The sequence below is a fragment of the Lepidothrix coronata genome, unplaced genomic scaffold, assembly GCF_001604755.1.
Source record: "Lepidothrix coronata isolate B3197 unplaced genomic scaffold, Lepidothrix_coronata-1.0 Scaffold38, whole genome shotgun sequence".
NCBI lineage: Eukaryota > Metazoa > Chordata > Aves > Passeriformes > Pipridae > Lepidothrix > Lepidothrix coronata.
The window spans coordinates 4765335-4791822 of record NW_016690218.1 but is presented as its reverse complement, the minus strand read 5'-3'; the positions used below and the strand labels follow the sequence as shown (position 1 = coordinate 4791822).

Here is a 26488-nt window from a genome sequence, read left to right as displayed (position 1 = left end):
AGTCATGTATTCATTAAAAAGCATTAATAACGAAAAGCACATTACCATTTTTAGGAGATTTTTTTGCATGCTATTAGGTGTTCTGGAATGGAGAACAATGAAGAATGCATAATTTCGTGATGATCATATTTTTTATCATGAGTTCCTGATTTTATGGTAAAGTAGTAAGAATGCTGATCTGCTAACCTTTATTTGGCAGACCAATTGCTATTAAGAAGATTTATGCTACTCACTACAAATTCCAAATAGAGCTGTGTGAGTTGCTTTCAGGGTGCAGACTGTTGGTTGCCTCCTTCCCTTCCTTTCCTAGCCTGACCTCCTCAGGAAAATTTCCATTTTGAAGTGGGATGCCTGAAATGCTTGCAAGCCTTGTCAATTTGAAAACATTTTTAAGCACCATTCTACTGCAGTTTCCACAAATCTTGAAATTAATCTTGTAAAATGAAAATAGATAAATGGATTTTTTAGAGGTCTTGTCATTTAAGATACATTACTTGGGTGCCTATTGCTAGGTAAGTTTCTTCAAAGAGATGAATCAGAGAAATGGATAATTGTGTAGGGAATGTTTAGAATTATGTCAGTATTCTAATATATATACCCTGCTTTCATTAGTGATGACACAGCTTTATTTGAGAGATCTTTGCTTAGTTGCACTCTTTCCTCCCTCCTTCCATTAGTAGTTTCATTTGAACTATGGGCTGATGGTTTTGTTTTGTTTTCATCTAACCCCTAATTAGGTCTTAGAAATTAAAGATGGAGAAAAACCCTTGCTTGGGTGTCTGATTTGGCCCTTACCCTGGTGGCATATGAGTCAATATTTTGCAGTGAAGAAAAGATGCAATATTCTGAAAGACTACATTTAAAAGCAAACATATTTATCTTAATATTGTTTGATAATAGTACTTTCCTTTCTTCTTTCCTCCATATATCCACTTACTGCAAACATCTTGCAATAAAGAGCATTCCTTTTTAATAATAAATTTTAAACTTATTCTATAACTTGCTCGTCAGATTATGTATTACTAGGTAATGCTATTACTAGGTTTAGTGACCTGTTCTCGCATTGATTATTCTCACAGGAGGTAACACTTTTCATTCTGTTTTTAAAGACTTGTTGTGTTCTTTTTAAATGAATGAATCTTTTCACCCAAACTTAGAAAGCAGAAGCAAGAGGATTTCTGCGAGAAGTGTAAATATTATGCTTATTTTCTTACTGGGACCTTTTAAAAGATCTCAAAATCTTGGTGCTGTGCCTTTAAAAAGTAAAGTTCCAATAAAAATCCATTAACTACTTTCAAATATAGCAATCCTCCTGTCCAGCTGTGAAAAGTACTAGATGATACTTATTTGCCATTTGTGTTATTTACGGTCCATGACTTTTATGGTAACTGGTTCCTATTATTGGTTTCTATTAATGTAAAACATAAGTGAACATAAATGAGGCGTGAATCATTTCTTTTTATTAGCCCCACAGTCTTCACTCAGTGCTTGCAGTAACTCCAGCTGTGACTTGTTAGTGATAACCTATTTAAAGAAGGATATCTTTAAGAATAAAGGCTGTGATTAGAATTCTTTGTCTGTTCATAGTTTCAGAAGGTTTCACTAGTTCGTTGCAAGATCAACAATGATGAAAATAAAAATTAATTAGTAATACTTCTAAATCCAGGGTTGCCACTAAACTGTCCTGAGTGTAACATGGCACTAATTATACTCCAAGTAAGTTCTTACAGGTTAATACTTAAAGCAAGATATATAGGATATGTCACTTCAGCAGCACAGGAGAGGACTTCCTGCTGCTATTTATCCATGTTGTTAAATGCCAGATTCTGATATAACCAGTTATTAAACAATATACTCTGGAAAAAGACATATATGTGTATTTTTTTAAGAATAATGAAATTAATGTGGAATTAGACTTTTCAAAAATGGACTGTAGACCTGTATTACTGAATTCATTAATTTGAATTGTATTAGAAGAATTATATCTTAAGTAATGTATTAAGTTCTCTTACAGATAGCTTTATAGTTAAATTGAAAAGAGCATGTTCTTTAAGGTCAAATATTATTTGTCCTGTGGAAAGAAAAAGATGTAAGCTATCTGCTTAAGCAGAATCTAGATACGGTTAATACTTGTGTATCAGATTTTATTTCACTGATATTTTTTTCTAAGGAAAACCTTAATTTTTCCTAATCAATTCTAACAATATATTGTTTTAAAATAGCAAGTGTTTGTTAGTAGCTCAATAAATTTGTGGTGCACGTTTCTCATTCTCTCGTTGGAGCTCCAGAGTATGTTATCAACCTCTGTGTTATCTGTAAGTCTCTATCAAAATGAACTGCTTTAATTATTTTGGAAAAAAAGTCTCACTACACTTCCCAGACATTCTGTGTCCTCTTTCATCAGTGATGTGCCATGAATAAAAGACGGAAAGAAAAGAACTGTAACCCCACAATAAAACACTTTACATTATCCTACACCTTTCAGGGGCCTTTCCGCGATACCGCTGAAGTATTGTGGCAGCGCTACAAGCCTTTGGAACCAACCTTGCGAGTGGCAGAATCAATCAATTCACCACTGGAGAAGGCCAGAGAGGGAATAAAAAGGGAGGAATGGAGAAATCCTATACATGACAATGAGTAAGTTCTTTGTTTTTTTCTTATATTGTTATGAGAATGTTTTCTTTATTCCATTGCTTTCAGAAACTTTTCATGCCTGACAAAATGAAATGTCAAACCTGACAGCTTACTAGCAAACATTCTATGTACATACTTCTAAATTCTGTGTCCTTAGATTATAAACTGCTCAGGGCAGAGACCCTATCTTGTAATTGTGTGACATGTGCCATCCATATCTATGAATCTGTAGAAGAACTTGTAATAATATGTGATGCAACAGATGCGTTTAATGGGAAATAAGAAAACAAATGCAAATTCTGTTTTGCCACATACACCTTGCCAAGGAAAAAATACTGTTTCAATCTTCGTATTCAGGGAGCTTACTGGTTATGGGAGGAAAAAATGGTGTTGCATGCCAATGAGACTTGTTTTCTCTCCCAGTAAAGTACCACAGCTCACTTGGAAGGGGAGGGAACATATGTCGCACGTGTTAGAACATGGTACAAAAACTGTAATCATCTTTGAAGCAGCTTGATTTCCTAAGCCACAGCATCTGTAGTAGTGTCAGACAGGCCAGTTCTTTTCCATAAAATCCCAAATGCAGGCATAATCCATCCCAAAAGATTAAAGCTTCTATCCCAAAAGACTTAAAGCTATTGCCAACATTTTTCCATTTTTTTTTTCTTTAATCATGGTGGAACTCTTTTGTCCAATCATAATAAATCACCTTCTCTGGCTTTGTAGTTAAAAAAATTACGTTTTGTCAACTTTTCCCTTGAATTCACTGCTCTTGGCAATCCCTTGACCCTTTAATACCAGAATTCAGGACAGAGAGGAACCACTTTTCCTCATGAGCAGTCTGTGATCCACTGATTCACTGGCACAAGATGCTTTGCTATCTTTGATCTGTTTTATGCTTTTTTGTCAGCTCCATATTGCTAAGTGTCAGCTTCAGGACTGGGACTTAAGAATGCCAGAAACAATTGTGTTTATATGGTTTACCTTCTACGTTTTTATTGGAGCATAATTTTCCCCAATTTAATATGAATAGTGTCTTTGAATTAATATTCTACTCAAAAATAGTTTTGAAAGAAAAGAAATCTCTTGATTTGGCTACTTTTTCACTTCCTGGCAATGTTTTTTGCTTGCAGCATTTTGAGTTTTTTTTTTAATATTTGATGTCAAAACTTAGCTATATTACTTTTTATTCCTTTCATACCAAAACCATAACTGAGTTCACTTACAATTAAAAGTGTACTTCCTTTTTGTATTCCTCTCTGTATTCTTTCATGTACTGGGGTGAGGAGGAAGCGGTTTAACTTTCACATCTCAGCTTAAATCTGTGCTTTTTTTTTTTCATTTTTATATCTAGCTTCTGCCAGTGAAATTTAAAAGAACTCCAAGCACTAGGTAGTAATTAATGTTCTCATTTGAAGTGGGTTTTTTTCACTGAATAAGTTTTGACTTATGCATTCCAAGGGAGGATGGATGATGTCCTCCATTTTTAGGCGTGACTATATTGCCCAGTCTTTATTTGATGAGGTTTACCCCAGACATCACTGTGTCAACAGTTTCAGAAGATCAGATCTTGTAATAAATACTTCACCGACCCTTCAATAAGTGAATTGTGAAGCTTTGGTCTTGTACAGTTTCAATTTGGAGCCTCCAACTTTGACAGATTTTACATGATATGCGGTCTTTATTTACCCTATGGGTAAGGAAGCATTTAATGCCATCCTTAATGCACAGAAGCAATGTCCTAACAATCAATGATTCTCAGCTTCATGCACACTAAATGCATAGTGTATTATACATTTTCAGGCTGCGATCATTCCGTTTGTGCTTCATATTCAATCAACCATGCAAGGGTCACATCTGTAACCTTGAAAAGGTGATGACAGAGTTGCAGGTCATCATCAGGACTACTGCTCACTAGTAATGCTGCAGCTGCTATGTGGGATCTTGGTCTCCAGGGAGGAGTCAGCAAAGGGTTACTCAGATTCTACAGTAGTTTTTTCTCAGCACTGTCTATTATGAATTGACAAATTTCTGTCTTTTTCTATGTAATTGTGTACTTTGGGACTTTATTTCTTCCTGGTAGTGCTTCCTATGCTGATTATTCTTCTATTTTAGAAAATAAGGAGCGAATGAGCAGCGAAAGTATGTGGCATTTGTTGAGAAAACTTGTGTTTGCATAAAATGACAAACTAAATCCTCTATATGTATATTTCCAGAGTGAGTATTATCAGAAAGACTGTTGCCGTGTATCTGCAATTTTCAACAACATTCGGAATTCCCACACGCCTCTGATTATCAGAGTTCTTTAAAGTGGTTGTTTATAGGACGATAGGATGAGTGTTGCAAGCTCTGAGAAACTTCTTGCTTCTGATGAAATGAAGAAAAATTCGAAAAAGCTGTGAGAGTTTGAGGTAGGCAGAAGCAGTACAAACGAAACCAAGAGAGAATGCTGTACTTACATAAAGCAACTGCTGGAATTTGCTATTCTGTAATGAAAGAGCAACTGGGTAATCTAGCCTAATAAGAATGATTCCTTTTTCTCGCGTAATTGAAGCTGCTGCTGCCTTATTGTGCTATTTTTCATACAAATGAAGTGATTTCCCCCTCCACTTGGATAGGAATGACAATTGTACTCCTTCGGGATGGCCACTTAATAAACTAGTGTCTAGTTTGAGACACCAACTGCTGGATCCAGCAGATTTAGATCACTAAGCATGAAAAGTTCTTTACTCAGTTGCGTGCAGCTGCATGCTGGCCTAATTTTCCAGAGAACAAAAATGTAAATTATTTTCATTAACTTTACTGAAATCTGTCTCATGTAATATGCCTCATGTTTCAAAGTATACTGTTAAACATCTTTATGAAGTCAACAAACATCAGAATGAGATGCAATGTGGCGATAGCAATAGTGTAAGGCTTAGGTTTCCTGATTTATTGTAGTCTTCTGGTGTGACATGAGGCACGTCATCTCAGCTTCTGGCTATGCCTGTGCTCAGCACTGTACTGGAGATACAGAACCTAGTCCTGATCACTGGTTCACTCGTGTGCAGCAGAGTGCAATGTTTGCACACCCTCCCTCTCACATGCTGGGTGAATATTGCAGCACCAAGCTCCTCATGGGCTTGCTCTCAGCAAGACCGTGCTTTCCTTTAGAAGCAGCTTAGGTGCTTCTGTGCTACTCAGTGCTGTGCATGAAAGGTATTTACAGGGAAATTTACAGTGACCTAAATAAGCTCTGTACTTGGAGAGCAACAGTGTTATAAGCTGCCTGGTATTAATGGTAAGAAAATTTAAAAAACAAGTGACTTTAAGATTTGGGAATTTAAAAAGTCTTTTAATTTCTAGAGTTATAAAATCTTTTACTGTATTTCTGACAGCTGCAGTGAAAATGGCTACTACATTTTATGTCATACAAATACAACGCATCTGAAAACTTTTTTCAAATTATACTTAGTTTTTCATATGCTTTGCAACTTCAGCAATTTGCATATTTTCCGGACTGTTATTGTATTATGATAAACAGGGATTATCATATATTTTCAGATAATGTTTTCTTAACAATTCAACTTCTATTTGTAACTCTTCCATTTATTTTAATTACTAGCACAGTGTGCAACATTTATTAATCAGCAGAGTCTTTTTAAGTTAAAATACTAAATTAGCTAACCCCATTAACACAGAATACTCCAAACAAGCAGTAATAGGAGAGGTAGTTACTGTGCAAATCGTATTATACATGCGGGTGCTCTAGGGCACAGTTAAGCATGATTACCCTCTTTTGATCCAGTATTCCTCTGCTTCTTCCAGCTAATTTCCACTGGAAATTTACAAAGTAGCGCCTTCATTTTTCCATCTTAATTTTTCTAATGAAGTTCTGGTACTTTATAACACTGGGGATGCAGATAATAAGTCTGTGTATAATTAAGAAGTTGCAGAATTTGCTGCAGAAGAGATCTCTTTTACTTTCTGAAAGAACTAGACTATGGTTTTATTTTCCACTGTACATTATCACAGACAGGGGTTAGATAAAAATAGCCAGAGGATTCTTAGATTTACTGATGTTATAAGTGATTGATAGTTTATTGAAAAGGTATGTATTTAGTATATTACCAGAAACAGTATTTGTAATAATGCACCCAAGTAAGTTTCTTATGGCAAAAAGAATGCACTAAAGATAATGTGACTAGATATGTTAAGTAAAATGTTCTGTCTTTATTTTTGTGTCTAACACTTTGATTTTAATATGCACTCATTATAAACTAAATAATGGCTGACTTGCTGCAATTGTTTTGCTATGGAAAACCATTATGCTTCTTTCTTTGTAGCCTGAATGTTGGATTTGATGAAAAAATTGCTTCAGGTATAATCCAAATTTGAAAGCTTAAAATTAATTTCATGTTTTATTAAAGAAAAAAAGGAAGAAGATAAAGTATTCCCAGATTCCCAGTAGAGAAACATGGTTTGTGTGGAGCTAATTGTTCGTGGAGTTCTTTAAAGGGAGATGAAGTTGTTTGATTTGAATTAAATCAAGACAACAAGGAATTAAATTGCTATTGTGTAGAAACACTTTAGATAAAAATTTAACAACACTGTCACACAGAGAGTTAATATTTTGGTGGTATTTTTACTACTAGATTATAAAAATGTACAGTACCAACAAACGTGAAAGTTTGAAAGACTACATAAGCAGTATTCAGGGTTTTATATTTCTTACTGTGCCCTGGTAGTGTAGTGTGTGTGGGAGTCTAGCGGTAGATCTGACAGTTCTTTCTCAGCAGCCTGAGTATGTTTTGAAGCATTTCTGGAAACAGGATTACATGCTTGTGCTGCTAGACTGCTGGGATCTTGCCTCTTGGGCAGGTTCAGAGAACACGCTGAAGGGCCACTCTGTTCTTTTGCTGCCCTTTAAATTCAAGAAAAAGTTACTGCCTCCGTACTGTGTCCCACTGGTAGTTACCACGTAGCGTTGGGACGCTGCTGCCCAGCAGTAAATGATGGACCTGACAAATCCTCCTCCCTGTTTGTGCTGCTGTGCTCTCCTCTCACGTTGCTGTAAACTCTGGAAACCAGTACCTGCTGCTGCTTCTGTCATCTCTGTCAATCCAGCTGGAAAGCCTTCAGCGTCAAACGGGCCTCTTCCATCTCCTGTCACAATAGTAAGAGAGACTGCAATAAAAGAGACAGAATAGAAGGAAGAAATGGTAGGTGAGGAATGTAGGAAGAGAAATCATGGAAGGGGGCATGTTAACATGTTGGGGGGGGGGGAAAGGATTAGAAAGATGAAATTAATAGTAGAAGGAAGGTGCAGGATAGGATTAATGAAGGGATAGATAAAGTAATTTTTGGTTTTGTTAACAACAAATATCAAGGCTGTCTTTGAAATCTAAATACACACCACTAGCAGCTGTCAGGTCCTCCATTGGCTACTAAGTGAGGGCTTCTAGATCTCTTTACGCTAATTAGGTTCAATATAGTGTGGTCCTGGCAACAGTGCAGCTGGCCTTCATTACCAGTGACACTGCCAGCCTTGGTCCTGGTCCTCCTCCCTCAGGTTGTGAATGTGTAATACTGCCATTTGTAGAACCTGAGATAGTTTCTCATTTTTGGTTCCAACTCTTTCCCTCTGTTTTGAATGTATGCTTTGGCACATATCTCATTCAGACTGTTGTGGTATTTAAAAATAAAATAATTTTTAATTTTTAAATTTATTTCTTCAGGGAAAGTTCACCTCCCACTGAATCATCAACTTTTGGGAAGGCTCAGCTTATACTGACTATGTTTTATGGCATGATAAAATATCTGTGTGGTATTTAATTCTTCTTTGATCCTGCTACTTCTGTCTCTGTCATGTGTAATGAAAATCTGTAAGAATTTCTGAATTTTCACCTAAATCACAAGGAAAAGCTGAAACCCAAATGAAGGAATAATGAGCGAACCTTTGTAGGAAAGAAAACTATTGAAATCTAAACTTGTGCAGTTGATAATGATATCATAACATTGTCTGGATTTAATTTTCTTCTCCTTCCATCACTCTCTTCTGTCACAATCAGACCACAAACTGTCATTAATTTTGGGAAAAGCTGTGTCAGGTTTATACACAGAGCTAGAGAACATAATACCATTATTGAAATGTTTTGCAGTGCTATTACTTTTTACTATTATTATTGGTTGTGGGGGTATAATGACTTTTGTATGACTCCCATTAATTTGGTTACCATGCTTAACACGAAAAATTGTTTAAATTTTTTTAATTAATTGTTCACATAGAGTAATGAAAAGTCTCACTTACTTTAAACAGAGATTGAATTTACAAGCATATGATCCTTTCTTGTAGTTAGAGCATTATTGCTATAAGGATCTTCCCACCTGACTGACAGCAGAATTATAAACAGAAGAAAAAGCTTCTACTTGATACCATTACACCCTATTATATTTTTATTTTTTTATTTAAATTTTAATATTTTTTATTGTTCAATGTTCTTCCTTTCATTCCTTTAATTTTTTTTTTTACTCAGCCACAGACATACATTCCAGGCTGTGTGGCACATATTCCAGTTAATGATCTTAGAGGAGATATGCAGCAGAATGCAGAAGAGTGCTTTTGTGCTAAAGTGAATGTAGAACATACTGTTACTTGTGTCTCAAAGTGTTAAAATTTGTGTATTTTTTTGTTCAGAATCATAGTAGAACATACATTACTTTGAGTATTTGTTTGCCAAAAAGACAAAGATTAACTGATCCACAGTAAAATCAAAACCTCTATGTAGAAAATTTTTTAGGGAAAACTATAATAATTTACTTCTACTTTCCTCAAATTTTTTTTACCATTTTGTGTGTAAATTTTACAGACATGGTTTTCATATTAAATTATGAATGCTATGGCTCAACTAAATTCTATGCATATATGGGCAAATCCCTAAACTGCAAGCCTTGTCTTCTCAGCTATCCAATCCCCTGAGAAAGCCAATTTTCTTTCATGTCTGAACAAAAGAAAAATGTACTATTAAAATGCAATTCAGAAGTGATAAAAACTGCAAGTGGAGCAGCCGGCTCACAGCACCTTCAATGTATTCTCTGGGACACTGGGGCCACATTAATTTTTGTGTGTGTGTGATGTCCATCCCATGTGCAAATTAGCATTACAAGTACCGTAATCTGTCTTATGTGAGGGTGTCATTTCCCATGGGTATACACATGCTACTGTAGCTTTGTATTATTTAAAAGTCTGCTAACTCAGTGTTTTCCTTTCACTAACTTTACATGATATTTGTTTGTGGCACTTGATAGAATAAATTGATACAGCTGATAAAATTCTAAATAGTTTCTTTTTATGAACTACAAAGAAAGAAATGTAATTTAAGAAAACACTCTAACAGTTGCTGATGAATGAATTAGTCACAATAAATAATTTTCTGAATCTGTATCAGCTGAGAGACAAAGAAAGTTATTTTAATCCACATTTTTATCAAGAACTTGGTTAACTCCCTAACTCTTATAGGGACTCTGGATTCTGAAAAACTTTGGGCTGGGGAAACTTTCAGCTGAAAAACTACACCTGTTGTCATGGCAGTTAAAGTGATATTTTAAACTTCTGAAACATATATTTCCAATTTCACTATATAATATTTTTTCCTGCACTTCTAGAATAAAAAATACATGTTGTTTTTTCAGAACACCAGCAATTATAAGCTCACAGTTTTACTTTATAGTAAAATTTACTTTTTCACTTGTCTTGTGAAAAACAAGTGTGACTCTCTTGCAAACTAAAATAGATGTCACTAAGACATCTTTGTAGAGTGTCTTGCAGATCTTGCAGATACTTTATATATAAGACATTTTTCACTTTCCTTCATGCAGTTTGCTCTGGAACCTACCCAGAAAACTTGTAGTTGTCCATGACACTTAGGGATATCCATCTGAAAACCTCTTCCAGCAGGTAGCTGAAGCTTCAGTGTTCACTGGTACTGTATAAGCAGGGAGTCCATCGTCAGTATGACCAAAGATGAAAGAATCCAACTCTGAACGATTGCTGATTATGACATAATTATAACTTAAGAGTAAAGTGCACAATTTGAGAATTCTTAGCTTGGTGGTCTGCCAATATCTGACGGACAATGTGAAAGGTTCTGTTCTGCTAAATGAGAGAATTCTGCTAAATTTTAAATTCTAATTTAGAATTGCTAGATTTTGGTAAATATAGTTTATTTATCTTTGGTTACCAGATGTCAAAAGATGCATACCTGGTTTAAGGTACAGGGAGGATTCTTTATGGTCCAAGTCTACCTTGGTTTATGCTTATAATGCTGGCATGCTTGAAATATTTATGTCCTGAGGGAACGATCAGGTTAAGGTTGTGTTGGGAGCCTACATGACTTGCCATGTGGATGCAAAGTTCTCCAAAAGTGATATCCATCCTTGTGCGTGGTTAGTGCTTGCCACTGACAGCTGGCACAGACTGCACTGCCTGCTAAGGTTTGAGGGATCAAGATGCAGATCCCAGCAGATTGAACCCTGATAGTTCCTCACATCACACCAATTGTTAGTGCAGATACAGACAAAGTAATAATCTAGTAATGCAAGTGAACCAAGTTAGATCTTTGTACAGAAAGTCATCATTTTATCCTATTGAAGCTCTATATCTCTTTGCTCCAAATTGAACTTGAAAGAAGCCGCAGGAGGAATTGCAGTAATCCTCTCACAATACCAAGGGGAAACATTAAGAAGGTAGTGAAAAATAGCAGGAACGTGTCTGCACGTCACCTCTTGCAGTGTTGTTATCCATTATTTACATCCATCCTGTGGCATCTAGAGAAGAGCATAACTGATTTTTAAAATATTCTTGAATTTCAGATTCCTGCCATTTTCTTCATATCATAAAAATGAGAATGAGAAGTATGAGCCATCACTTTGTAAGTCAGGCAAATATGTCCAAGAAGCTTATGGAACCAAACATTTCAGAGAAGTATATCCTAATAAGTGGATAGCAGACAAGGTAAGTCACTGCAAAAATCAAAGAATTATTTACTTTTTTAGATGGCTATTTTATTAGAACTAGGTGAATTTGAGTCTGATCCAGAGATCACAGAATCCAATGGGATTCTTTCTAGCATGTTATAAAATCACATAGAGCTGATGTGATGAGATGTCAGATTTCCTTGACTCTCTGGTAAGTTCAGTTTGAGGAACTTTAACACCTGTTCTACCTACAAGATCAGGATTTAAGTTCCTGATTAAGTACAGCTTCAGTTATGTACGTTTCACTAAGTTTTGTTCTATTTGTATTGCCTTTTATGATTTAAGAGAGATTGTATATTTACTGTTGGACATCAAGATAAAGCTTCAGAAAATGATGGAAAAAAACGGACTAAAACAACAAAGTATTTTACTGCTTACATTCTTTGAAAAAATCTTGAAACTAGTGAATAGCTGTTTTTCTCTTAAGATCATCTCATTAAGTTGCTTGCTTTGTCAGGAGCATCTCATATATTTCTGGTTTTGTAGTGCTGCAAGAGGTAATTTTTCTCAGAACATGTTCTAACGTGACTTTGTGTAGTGTTTTGCATTGTGCTTATTTGCATTAGGTATCATAATCACATTAAAATTTCCAAGTACAAGAAAGATAATGGACTTTGTGGCTCGGTGCTGCACTCTCTGCCAAGATAGTTAAGGGGACTGCAGCATCTTTTGTAGGAGGAGAGACTGAGACAGCTGGAACTCTTCAGTCTGGAAAGAGAAGGCTCAGAGGAGATCTTATTAAAATGTATAAACATCTGATAGGAGGGAAAGAAGAGGGAGACCAGCTTCTTTCAGACTAAGTAGTGTCCAGTGACAGGACAAGAGGCAATGGACAGAAGTGAAGTACATGAAATTCCAGCTGAACACAAGAAAACACTTCTTAAATTTTTTTTTTTATTTTTCTGTGGGTGTGACAAAGCACTGGTACAGGTTGCCCAAAGAGGTTGAAGAATCTCTATTCTTGGACACATCCACAGTCCTAGGCAACCTGCTTTAGCTCACTAGGGGGGCTGTAGGAGGATGATCTCAAGAGGTCTCTTCCAATGTCTACAGTTCTGGGATTTTGTAAGATATGATTACGTATTTCCCTGGAAGTAGCTTAGTCCCAGCAAATTCCAAGGAATCTTATTTTCAGAAGGAATATTTTTTTATAAAGAATTATTTCTCTAAATTTGAAGCTTTAAAAATGAGCTCAGAGTAAAATTTTGGTATTTTAACATGCATTAATTATACCTCATTGCACATAGAGGTCAATGTTCAAACAAAAGATCTGAATTTGTCTTTCAAAAGCAATGAGTGGAAGATATGACTGGCTGAAGTCCTACAGCATAAGTGTGATATATAAAAAGGACCTAAATGTCTTATTGCTGGTACTTCTCTTGTCCTGTAAAGACTTCCTTTTCTAGTCCTTAGCAGTTCTTGATCAGGCTCAGATGATGATATAAAAAAAAGTAAAGATATTTATACTGTGTATCATGTGACACATATATAAATTATGGGTTTCACTGAAAGAACTAGACTCACTTTACTTGTGATCTTGGATAGATATCAACCTAAATCTCTGGAGGTGAATAGCTGTATACATTAACCCAACATGACATACAGCCTTCCAACCCCAATTCTAAATCAATATGAAGCTTCCATTAGGAGCCGCTTACCCAAACAGAGAGATAAGAGGAGAAAAGAGCTATTTATGACCTACCTGCTGCTTTAATGGGTCATTATTATCAGGGAAAAAACCAAAAAGAAAACCAAAAATTCCACCTCCTCACTGCAATTTAATGGAAAAAGACCTATAGGCAGGTGTGAGGTTATACTTTCATAACTGTTAAATTTGATAGAACTCTGTTGCTTTTTTATTTCTAAACTATATGAAAACTTTGAATATATCAGTGGTATGAACAAAAGTATCCTGTTCTAATGAATCACAAGGCTAAAGGGCATGTAACAAAATATTAGAAAAAAGCAGATTTTTGCTTAACACTTTGCTTAACACAAAGGAGAGTTCCATTTGCTGAATGGAACCCTCCTTTGAGTTTCCCATGAGATGATATTTTGTGGATGCAATTTCTGTTACAGCCTGTGTAGCTGATAACCCTGCCACGATCTGTATTCAGCTTCTGAAAGTCTTGTGCTAGACCAGGTTCCCTTATTATTGCTGTTAAGACTGTGTAAGTTTTTCCAAAGAGTCCATTCAGTGGTAGTGGATCAGTGACCCCTCTGAGCTGCTGAGGTATTATTTGGTGTTAGCTGATATTAGGTGACTTTTTAAAAAATTATGTATAAAACGGCGCTGTGTATGTTCATGAGCACATCCTAGCTGTGTTTTCCTGAGGTTTTCATGTGTTTGAGTATGCATTTTAATTCAAGTCACAAAAAGATTAGTATGTAAATTATATAATTACTTTAGAAGCAAAATGAACAACAATGAAAAATATTGCCTTGTTATATTTCCTCTGGAAAATGAAAGGGTATTAGCATAGACTTTCTCTAAACATAATAATTACCATATCTATGTGAAGAAAAGTTAATAGTTCTTTTTTTCATCTAGGTATAATCTGAAATTTTTTTCTCATTCTGTTTACATTTCAAAGAAGTTTGAGTTAAGGGGAAAACTGTTCTATTCTAATTCTTCATTATAAATAAACAAGAAATGGAAATACCTCTAATGAAACTGAATCTAGTTAGTTTACTCAGTAAATCACTGTAAAAAATAAAATTACTTGCATATTTTAGGTTTTACATTGTATATCTAAATACATGGAAATGCCTTTGATAGAATTTATGTGAGATGTTTCAATATAAAAAATTTACCAATCATTATGAATTTAAACTACAATGATAGGTTCCAATGTAGCTGGGCAGTCAAGGATTGAAATACACTAACTATAATCTTTCGGTTGTCAAAACACTCACATATGTTCATATTTACTGAAGCAGAAATGGTAGCTTACAGTCTTTAATCAGTATTGGAATTAGTTTGCATATGCATTTTAGAAAACTGACTTTAATGACAGCATTTAATGTTTTCTTATTTATAAAGTTCAGGAAGTGATATTTTAAGGTGTTCCATTCTGATAGATTCTTCCCTCTGATGCCTTATTATAGGTGAATTACAGTACAACTGAATCACTGTTTCATTATTTGCACAGGCATTTTGGCCCTAAACAGGATTTTATTATCTACAAAGCATAAAAATACCCAGGACTGCAAAGAATTAATTTAGAGAACCTAAGCATATTGCACAGAACATAAAGTTGACCTTTACCGTCTACAGCTCTTGGAATGGAGTGGGATGTGGAACACATCATAGATTTAATGTGGCACAACGCTGTCTGCAGAAACTTGGGTGGGACTGTGACTGCCTGCCCATTGCACCCGATGATTGAATCTGCTGTCACCAGCATCCTGATAATAATGAACATTCAGCTTAACGACCGTGATTATGATTATCATAATTGATGTGCAAGTGCAGTGTGTGGGGATCATTACAGCTGAACTGTACAGCAGAGAAACATACCTTAGTTATGGATAATTTTACCTTTATGCATTGATTGGGGTAAAATATGCCTTTCAAATTCAACAGGCCAACTTGATAAAATGTTAAGATTTCTACATGTATGGATTGATGTTTACGAGCTTCCTGCGAAACAGCCTCCTGGCTGTTTGTTTTGAATTGTTTCATTCCATTAATAACAGGAAATAGTTAAATAATTAGACATCGTTGAGTGGAAATCACTTACAGAGTACTGCCAGTGTTAATCAAATATCAACTTCAATATTTCTGATTGTCATGGTCTTGCCTAGGTTAGGAAAAATAGCCCTTGTAATTCACCACCAACACAATTCTGCTTTTGGTGGAGCAGTCGAAATAGGGCTGTGGTCAACAGTACTGGCATTTTCACACTGCACTGTGTAGAGCAGGCAATAGTTGTTCCATATATAAATTATATCACTTCCATCTTTGTCACCAGAGGCAGAGAATTACAGGCTCAAATTCAGCCAGTGTAGATAAAGGTGCAATCAAGAGCTTCAGTCAGTTTTGTTGAACAGTGATTACCTTCAACCGCGATTACATGAAGTTGCAGAAGTATTTAATTAAACCATGACATATATAACAGATAAACACAAGTGTATTTTAAGCCAGAGTTTATATAAAGAATATTACAACATAAGTATAATGAAAAGCATAGAGTTTCATTGGTTTACGCTAGGTGTAAATTTGGCTCTTTGTCCAAGAACTGACAGATTTTTAGTCTGGGATAATAGAGAAAACAGATGATAGAAAAAAATCCTTGTAGAGGGGGAAAGTGATTCTTTCTGTTTGAAAATTAGTTTAATCTCTTTCAGGACCACAACATATAACAGTCATGTGTTTAGTGGGTGATGTCATTGTGCGAGGGAATTTTTGATACACTATTCATGCTTTTCCATCCCTGACTGTATTGAAATTTATTTAAATTTCGCCGCAACTCAATTTTTTCTAACCCTCCAGTGACTGGACTTGAGAATAAAAATAATGTATGTGTGAAGTTTTTAATTCTTTCTTGCTCAGACTGTGCTTGTTTTCATTTTCATTACAAAAAAAAAGATTATCCAAGAACATTTTCTAAGACAGTGTGATATTGGCTAATGAATGTGCATCTTTACTATCAGCTTTATTACCTTTTAAAACTTTAAAGGCCATATTTACTAATATGCTTTGTGACAGAACTAAGTTACTGACGTACAATAGAAGAGCTAGCACGTATTGTGAATGTCAGCGACTTAGTTCCACAATCCAACCTCACTGTGTTTTCCTAGGCAATGCAGAGCTTACATAATGTGGCAGCCGGAAGGGAATTATTAGATGAGCTGTACGAGTTTGCTTGTTACAGTACCGGTTTCCTCATGAGCCATGTCATGGATAATAAGGATTGTTGCCAAGTGTGTTGCACTCCAGCAATCCCTGGCCAATGACATGGCTCCTGTATGGTTATTACTGCTGGCATGACTTGATGTATCTACTCAGATGCTCCAAATGGACCCTTAGTTTGAGTTATCAACTATCTGTTTCCCAGAAGAGGCTTCTTTCTGTCACTTTTCTTCCTATCCTGAGTCCTGCATCAAACCAAGTAATTTAAATCCAACGATCTGGTCCTACAACAATGCATCCTATACTATTCATGGAAATTCTGTCTATTGTACCCTGTAGCATATATTTTCTGCTCTCAGAACAACCATCATGAGCCATAACGCTGACGCATTTTCACGTGAAAATCAACTTGAATAATTCCCTGCGTCCATATAGGAGGATTCCCACAGCAGCATTACTCCAGAGCTGGGAGCTCCTTGGAGCTCAGGTGTTTGGCTACCAGGGTAGGTAGTATGAAAAAAGAGCAGTGTTGCCCAATTTAATATCACAGTCCAGCTTAATAAGCAGATGGTAACAAAACTGGGGTTTGAAACTGGTTTGATCTTAAAGTCACTTTTGAAACTACTACTTCTGATTTTTTTTCTTTTTTTTTTTTTTTTGCAAGTGTCAGAATGTACTTTTGAGAAGGAAAGGTATTACAAAAGGCAGGAGTATGTCATGTCCAACAGTGGGAACACCAGATATTACCTCTCATTCATAGGACTAGAATGAAATATCTATTATAAGATTCACCCATTCAGTCTTCCGGGAAAGCAAATGACAATTTCAACTTTTGACAGTTGACATAATGATCTTTCCAGATCCCTTATGACTGTGTCATATTTACAGAAATACACTTTGTTATGATGATCACTTTCAGTGCTCCCACTGGAAAGGTGTAGATTGTTTCCTTTGAGAAAATCCTTAAAGTCAACACTGTTGGGTTGCCTTTAAAAAATGCTGTGCTTGATATATGATTATTAATGATTATTAACTATCAGCAAGCTTTCAAATTATTTTCTTATTTGTAGAAAGATGGTTAATGCTGTGGAGGAAATTAAAACATGCAAAATGTATCCTTGGCTAATGTTTAACTAAATGCAGAAAAGAATCTGTGGATTACTGGAAGGCTGAAATCACTTTCTCGTGGAGGTTACTGAGGAGTTACAGGGTCTGATTTTGAAGGAATGCTACAAAGTAATGACTGAGAAGAGTCAAACCATTCAGTTATTTGCATAAGAAGAGATACTGTCACCACTCATCTAATCAAATCCATTCTAGTGGTTATTTGTAAGGGTTTGTCGGCAACTAGTTGAATATTTTATAAAACCTGATTTTCAGTTCTGTAATTTCTCAGTGGGAAAATGCAGTCCCTTGATGATGATCCAAGGCTTTGAAGAATAAATTGATTCGTAAGAGAAAATTAGATGGTACTTATTATACTGTCTAACTAGCAATCCGGTGTCATTTGTCTGTAGGATGATAAATGTCTTGCTTCGCCTACCTTCCTCATTTAATAATGTAGCTTGTATGTTAGTGGTATAAAAGAAAATCTTGATTTTTTAGTAAGAGTTAACTTTAAGCAATATTTCTTTGAGGGAGATGTATGTATGTTTAAGCTTTCTAAATAATTCCCATTGTACATATTGCTTAAACATTTTAAATCTTCTTATTTAATCAGAAACACTTTAGGAATAGAGTATCTTGACCAATTCCTTCAGTACGTGCTTAGAGTACATTACAGTAACTTGTGGCAGAGCTTTTATGGAAAAAAAAATGAGTTAATCTAAGCAGGAAAGATTGAAGTTACACCTAATTGTTTATACTGTGTTTAGCTTTTGACTATTTGGGTATGATTTGTTGGAATTCAAAATCCTCACACTAAAATGGGAAATGCTTGGCCTTGCCTTTTCATGTCGGTTTTGGATAGGCTGTTCGGTATTCTTGGAATTGAGTAGATTTTTTTATATGTATGTCAAACATAATGTATTTCAACTCAATTCAATTTGCCACAATATTGAATTAAAAAGGCTATGTTTTGAAGTCACTTAAAATTCTTTATGAAACTTATCTGCAAAAGCAGGCTACTTATTATTTGATAATACTCACCAAGACCTTGTTTGTGCTTGTTAAATGGAGTTAAAATTAAAGTAACGGAAAGCTTTTCACAGTCCTCTAAGAATTACATGGTCCATACAACTGTTGAAAACTGCAGGTATGAGTGCTGATCCTCAGCACTTAGCATAATTGAGATATATCCATGGAGCTAGGCTAATTTGCATCAGGTAAGGATCTGCCTTGTAATGAATATAATCAATATGTAAATACATGCTATTTAGAAAGAATGTTCTGGGAAAAATAGTGTTACCTATTTTCACAGAAAAATAGACTTTTTTAACCTCATCTTCAGGTACTGCTGTTGAGTTTACAATATTGAAGTCTAAGATCAGAGACAAATATTCTGATGGCTTTCTTGGAACAGATACACTTAGATCTACAGACTGTTGCATCTTGAAATGATGTGTGAATTACAGATTTTGTTACACTGACTAATTATGATGTATAATTCAACTGCTATTAATATCTATAGTTGTTCTGGATGAATTTTAAGAGATTATACCCAGTATGTGCCCAAGCTGAAAGAAAGGATGTAAGTTTTTTTTTGTTTTGATGATCTCTCCAGAGAGTAAAAGTAGATTATTCTCAGAGCAGTAGGACTTCAGTGCAGAAAAATGGATTTTAGAGTAATCTACATTCCTTGAATAGGAAAAATCACAGTAAAAGCTTTGTGCACTCATGTTGGAGTGAATGAGACATCGCAGTATATAGTACAGACTTCTTGTTGTCTTAATGGTTTGACGTAAGTATCTACTGGTTCTTTCTTCAAAATTTGTATTATGAATCAACTCTGAACTTGTTTGCCCCATTTTAAATAGTAGTATGATACTCACTTTGGAATACACTTCCGTGTGTATTCATTTAATGTAATGAAGAGCTGCTTTCAACATGCCCTTTACAAACTCAGGTTAAAAGGATGTTCCATCATGATAAACTATATTATTTCTTATCTTACAGGTTTTGCTGATCTCAGCATAATATATGTAGGGAAATTGAAAGGAGTTTTTTTATGAGTAGGTGTGTTACCATGTGTTAATGCTCTAGAACGAAAGTTATGGAATTATTCAGAAACAACCATTGCACTTCAAATTCAGACTTCACTTCCATATAATAATTTTACGAGCTTTGAGTTAATGTATAGAAGTAATCACACCTCAAACAGAGGGGATATGTTATGAATACTGTGATACACACAATATCTGTTTCACAACTGTAATGGTTTTGTTTTTCATAATGAGACTATTTGAGTAGAAATTTATATTCTGACTGTGATAATAGGAACTAATAATATTCCCAGCTAGTAGCTGTGAGACGTTAGGATCTCTCACCTGTAGTTCTATGAAGGAATGGCAGCATAAGTGGTAAGTGCTTATCATCAGCAACCAAATACTCTGCTCCTTTGAAATATAACTTATTAGGTATGAGAGCCTCAAACTTAGGGGGAAAAAAAGAAAAAGAGAAACAATAAAAACATTGCATATTAACAGACTTTGTACACTAATGCAAAGCTGCTTGATTGAGCATTGTAGTGTCAACCATGTCTTTCTTCTAATGCTAAAAGTAATGCACATAGACAGAGTGACAATCAGAGTACAGCCTCCCATCAGCTGTAATTAATCTTTTAGTTAACAGAGACTAGAAAAGCTTCTCATCAGCCTCTTCTGAAGTCTGAGGCACCCTGTTTTTTGATGTTTGCATTCTGAGTAAAATTGTCCCCACCAGTTCTAACAAATTGAAACACCAGGCTAATTATGGCAGCTAATGAAGTGTGTGGAATGGTCACAGCTTGTCGTGAAACTGTTCCTTCAGCTCAGATTAGAGTTTCATCAATCACTTTTTTAAACTGATCCAGAATTGCTTCTGCCCAGTGCTTGGCATTTTTAATGCTGTTTCTGTAATTGGTTTTTTCCCCAAAGCTTAGGCTATTTTTTGAAATATTACATTCTCAGGACAGGACTTACAAACTCCAGTTTATAAAAAAACATTTCATTATCGCCTCTATCAGCTGATCAAGTGCTAGAAAGCTAATAAAAGAAGCAGAAATATAAAATTTGATATATTGCTTTTAATCCAGCTAAAGGTAGCAATAAAGCATATACACATATATGTATATGAATCATTATTACTGTGGGCTGGATGTACACTGCAATCTCATGAGACATGGTTTGTGGGCTGGATAGTTCAAATCCCACTGAAGGACCTAAATGAAATGAATGACTTCGTCTTAGCTTATTTCCTAGTGGATTGTGGCCTTCCATATATCACTCAAAGAGTTTGGCATGATTTGTAGTTTTTGCAGATGCCCAAGCCTTTGGCAGAAGGAAGACCAAAATGTCTTGCTATTTAAAGAATTTCCACACTTCAGTTCAAATCCGAAGTCCTGAAAGAAGTATGGGAAACTTTACAGTATAACTTATATTGCTACTACACTGTCAATGAATAAATTAGCATATAAAACGTTGTAAAAATTCCCAGTTCCTCTTCATTTATAAGATATAATCATATTCAGCTATACATTGAAAGTTCTGTATAGATATTAAAGGCATAGATGTTAAAGTCTAAGGCTAAATTCTTTCCTCAACATGGACAACGGAGTGTAGAATTTACTTTGGAAGTTATCCAGCTGAAAAATTAAATAAACTTTTGCTTATGCACTAGTGTAGAATATCTTTGCACAAGGTCTTACAGTTAGTATACATAGCATGTATTCATATCAGAACCAATACAGCATGGGTTTAGTTTTTGAATTGTTCAACAATCTATTTTTAAAATTTGTGCTAATACATGTAATCCATTTCATTTTTCTGGACACTGTTGAATCTGAAATAATGTTTGGCTTTAAATATAAACTGTTCCTCTTCCTAAAGCTTCTGATCAGCAGCAGTTTGTCAGAACTAGCTTCATGCCAATGCCAAAACAAATCCGTGGCACCTGAGTGAATAATCACTGTAGCTGATGCTATTCCTGAACTGTATCAAAGAACTGGTGGATTTACATGGGAGAAAAAGTGCCATTGAAAACATGTCACACAGCAAAGATATGTTATCACATATGAATAAATACAGACAGAAAGTATTAACCTATAAGCTTTTTTTCCAGTTTTATTGATTAATGAGAGCATTTGGAAACACTGGATAGGAGATGAGTAGTTTCTCTAGTGTTAGCTGACCTGCCAAGTAAGCTACCTGCAAAATGATAAAATATTCCTGTTTGATCGTTTCAATCTCTTCTGAAGGTAGCTTATATTTCTGAAAGAGGAAAGCTGTTTTTCTCTTCATCTTTCATCAGTGCTAGGGCACATTGCCAACTCATGTTTAGCCAGCTACCCATCAGGACCACCAGGTCCTCTTTTGCAGAGCTGCAACTCAGCCTGTCAGCCTTCAGCCTGCTTTGTTTCTGGGGTTAGTCTGTGCCAGGTGCATTTGTCCATACTGTATTTTGTAAGGTTCTGTCCGGCTGTTCCTCTAGCCTGTCTACATCACTCTGAATGATAGCCCTCAACTGTATTGATGGTACCCGTTATTTGGTGTAATCCATGAACTTGATGAGAGTGCATTCCATCTCCACCTCCAGGTCACTGATGAAGATATTAAGATAGGTCCCAAGACAGCACCTGAGGAAATACATTTGTACGCAGGTTCCAGTTAAGAGTACAAACCGTTCATTGCTACCCTTTGAACTTGATACTACAGACAATTGTTACATCTATTAGTCTGCACATCTAGACTATAATTTACCAACTTGGTTAAAAGGATTCTCTGGGAGATTGAAAGCCATGCTAAAGCTCAGCCAGACAGTATCATCCACTGTTCTCCTTTTATCTGCATATCTGGTCATTTCATCACAGAAAGCAATCAGGTTTGGAAACGTCATCCAGAACAGTGTGAAAGCAGATGAAATCTAACTGGAGTGCTGTTTTTGCTGCATATCAGAAGCCAAATACAGTGCATCAATGTACCTTTTTTTTTGTTAATTAATTTTGTTAATTGTTAATTGATTACAACTTTTTTTTTTTCCCTTTAAAAAGACATAACTGAAACCGGTAAGATAAAAAATATTTTCAGTTGAATATTTCAACTCAGAAGTTTTCCTCCTTAACTCTTGGTGACATGATTTTGGCAAGTTAGAGAGAGTTGCAACTTGATCTTGGCAGGTTAAACATTTTCTGTCTTTAGTCTAGCAGGTTAAAAGTGGTTGTGAGTTTGTCTTGGCAGTCAGCACTTGGCACTGGCTTATTTTCAGCTGAAAAGAGAATGTGGTGGTTGAACAGATTAGACAATGAAAGAAGCAGCTTATAAATGGCATAAGTCAAGATGCTTATTAGAAAGTGCGGTACTTTCTAATACAAGTCTTGTTACTAGCAGAGTGTGTGTTGGTTTAAAATGGTAAATGGTAAAGTGGTAAAAATATGTCCATTACTATTTTCATTAGATGCTTTTTAAGACTGTATTTTTCTGTACAGAGGAGTGTAGTGTTAGGCATACCTCCACCTCAGATTTAATAACTTCACAAAAGGGTTATATATTTCTCATCAGAGTGTTTTCATTCTTGACAACGTTATTTATACATCTTAAATAAATTAAGATGAACTTCTACCCCCCTCTTCAAAAACATTTTGTTAAAATACACTGCAAGAAGTAGACATTTGCATGACAATAGCAAATAAACACCTCCTGGGATTCTGAATACTTATTGAACTATTTCAACTGCACATTTGTTTTTTAGCCCAGATTCAGTAAAGTTCAAGGGTATCCAAGTATGAAATAGCTTGTGGAGAAATTCACATTGGTTTCTTAATTTAATTTACTTGTAGAAAAAGGCTACATAGTTGAAAAAATAGAATATTATCTTTGGCAATTTTGATTCAAATACAGACCTTCAGAATAGAATTTGGGTGATGTTGTTCCATAACATTGCCTGAAGTATGGTACAGCACACACTGTAACTTTGTGTGGCAAACTATACTTTTAATATTGATACTGGCTCTGAATAGGTCTAAAAGTACCTGAAAAGTGACTTCATCAAGGTGACTTATTCTTCTTCAGTAGATTAGCTTTATACACATAAATTAATTATATGAACAGTAATTTATAAGGGTAAATGTATTTATAAAGTATTGCAAAGCTAGTCCATGCTTGAGAGGAAGGACCAAACAGTTCCTGACTTGCAGATCATTAATAAATGGAATAAATAAACTTAGAGTGTACAGCTGGGAATTCCAGCCTTCCTCCCCCTTGGACAACAACAATGACTGCAGGGTACTAAGTAAATGTAACAAATGCAAATTTGGGCCACAAATCTTCATTGCTGGTTATATTACACATGACAAAAAGGACAGCCTAGTTCCCGATCCCAGGTTAATTTTACAGAGGCAATACTTACAGGAAAAAGTAATTTACTGGACCAAATCCTTTCCCTTTATTCCTTTGTCCTTCCTTGCACAAAACTTCCATCAAAGCCAAGAGATAATTTGCCTTCTCTTGTGAGAAAGGACAGCAAGGGCTGACACATTCGTATTCCTTAATGAACACAGCCATCACAGAATATCTTACTCATTTAGGAATAGTTATGCTTTCCTTGTACAATGGCTCAAACTATTGCATTCTGAAGAGCATCATTATTTTCTGTCATGTCACAGCTTAATTTGTGCAGCTGTGAAAGGGTATGGTGGGCTTCTTAGCACTCAGGAGCTAAGATAGGTTCTTTTCAATATTAGAGCACATCCTCTACTACCTTGCACAGATGAGGACAAGAAGTTTTAGAGCTTGACTTCTGTTAGCCAGTTGTCTCCAGTTATCTCCAAAGCACAAATTAGCGCAGTTTAGCTGCTGAGCTAAGAAAGCAAACTGTAGCAAGCACAGATGAGTAGCAGAACTTCCTTCTCCAAATATTAGAGAAAGGAAGGAATGGAGTTATAATTTCCATGTCAGGCTGCCACAGGGAAGCACATGGGGCTGTTCTGCTTGTACTGGACACATCATGCAGAAAGAATCTAAACCTGCATGATTATCAGGTCAGTGGTTTTTCAAACTCATGAACCATAATTAGAAATATTTTATGATTTCTAGCAAGCACTGTTTGAGTTTGGCTTTCTCATTTTTAATTGCAAAAGATGAAACGTGTAAGAGTCAGTGATAGTTATAAATCTCCATAAAAAATTGTGTAAAAAATAATGAAATGTTTGTTACATAAATCAAGTAGCAATTAATGCTTTCTGTTTGGAAGATAGGATATTAAAATAGTGTTGTTAAATTTCCTACTGTGAACATAATTCCCTGATTCTTTTTTACAACACATTATCATAATGTCAATAAAAGACTAAAACTAACAAATAGAAAAAACTTGCCTGATGTAAGCGCAACATAGAAGGTTATAAAGTTGTCTTTCATGATGGCTATACAATATCATTTTATTTTAAGATCTAATAGCAAGTTGATTCAAAGGGTAAGACTTACAAAGTCATTAAAGCAAGTAGAAAATTGCCTTCTACCATAGTCACCCAGTCTTTTTAAATCAAAGAGTTTTATTGTTGTTGGTGATGTTTGCATTTGCAGGAGGTAATTAGGGAATGAGTAGACATCACACTCAGAGCCCTCAAGCTTGTCAATAAGAACCATAAAGTTTTCTTGGGAAAAAAAATGTCCGCTTAAAAGGCAAATTGGAAAGAATGGAGGGCAACAGGGTCATAACATTTTGGGTCAGTTTGACCTCTCCTGTGTCTATCCACAATATGGAGAAGCTCATAAAATAACCTATGCTTCCATGAAAACTTTGTTACACTTACCAAATAGAACCAAATTTGGAGGTTTTGGGATTGGTGGTGGTAGTTGACAGTTGAAGAAGGAGGTAGATGATGGCTCCTTGTTCTCTTCCTCTGCATCGTGCTGGCAAGCTGAATAGGGAAACATGTAATTCTACCCCCTTCATCACAGCAGTGCTCACTTGTCCACTGTGGTGCAGGGAACTCTGATTAGGCACGCTTTTCCCTGGAAGTCAATACCTCTGCTCTGACACAATGAGATCCAGTCCCGAAGGCACGATCCAGGCTTTTGTTATTATCTCTTATTTGAAGGGGCTAGTTGACCCAATTGGTTAACACATTAGTTTTTCAATTTTATAGCCTTAAGTCATGGAAGACCTATTCCTAGGTTTTGGCTATTTCTCCATGGCAGAAAGTAAAATTCGCAGTCTGTGCCCACCAGCCACAAAAACAGAGTTATGCCAAACAACTGTGTCCTGAACTTTATGGCTAATTAGCTGTTGAAGCTATGCCCAAGAAATAGATTCTATTGCCCATGGGAAGAAGTGTGTAGCCATTATTAATGTGCCAGCTCATATCTCTCAGTAGGTCTTATGAGCAGTGCTGCTTTAAAGAGACTAAATGTACAACAGGGAATTAAAAATTATAGTACCCCTTTCACTGACTGAAATATTGTAAACTTGTTACACTGAGGCCAGGATTGGTGTCAATGTACTTTGTGTGAAAAGTGCAATAGAAGCATTAGTATTTGACAGCCCTGGTTGAAATAAGTGAAATTAATGGAGCTCTTTTCATATACGACAAGGCCATGGCACCCCTTTCATGCTGCTTACAGACAGAGAAAAGTCAATACTTTTTTATTACTTGATGCTGACCTACATTCTGCACTACAAGTGCCAGGCCCACTAATTGGTTTCAGTTGTGAGAAAAGTTTGCCCCAAAGAAACACTGGAGCAGATAAATCAATCTTTTTTAGGGTAGCTTAGTGGGTTTTGAGCACTTGAAATGACATTTGTGTTGTATTGACAGAATGGGTTGTTACACTCATTTTGTCATGTCAGAAGGCC

General features: G+C 35.6%; 1 protein-coding gene across 2 annotated transcripts in view; it reads left to right on the top strand.

The window, feature by feature from the left end:
• The window catches only part of SPATA17 (spermatogenesis associated 17), a 91372-nt gene that overhangs the window by 57520 nt on the left and 7364 nt on the right, over positions 1–26488 (top strand). For both annotated transcript variants that reach the window (XM_017812793.1, XM_017812792.1), the window contains 2 exons: positions 2486–2637; positions 11485–11626. In XM_017812793.1, coding sequence (XP_017668282.1) covers positions 2486–2637; positions 11485–11626 — 294 coding nt within the window. The remainder of the gene's footprint in view (positions 1–2485; positions 2638–11484; positions 11627–26488) is intronic.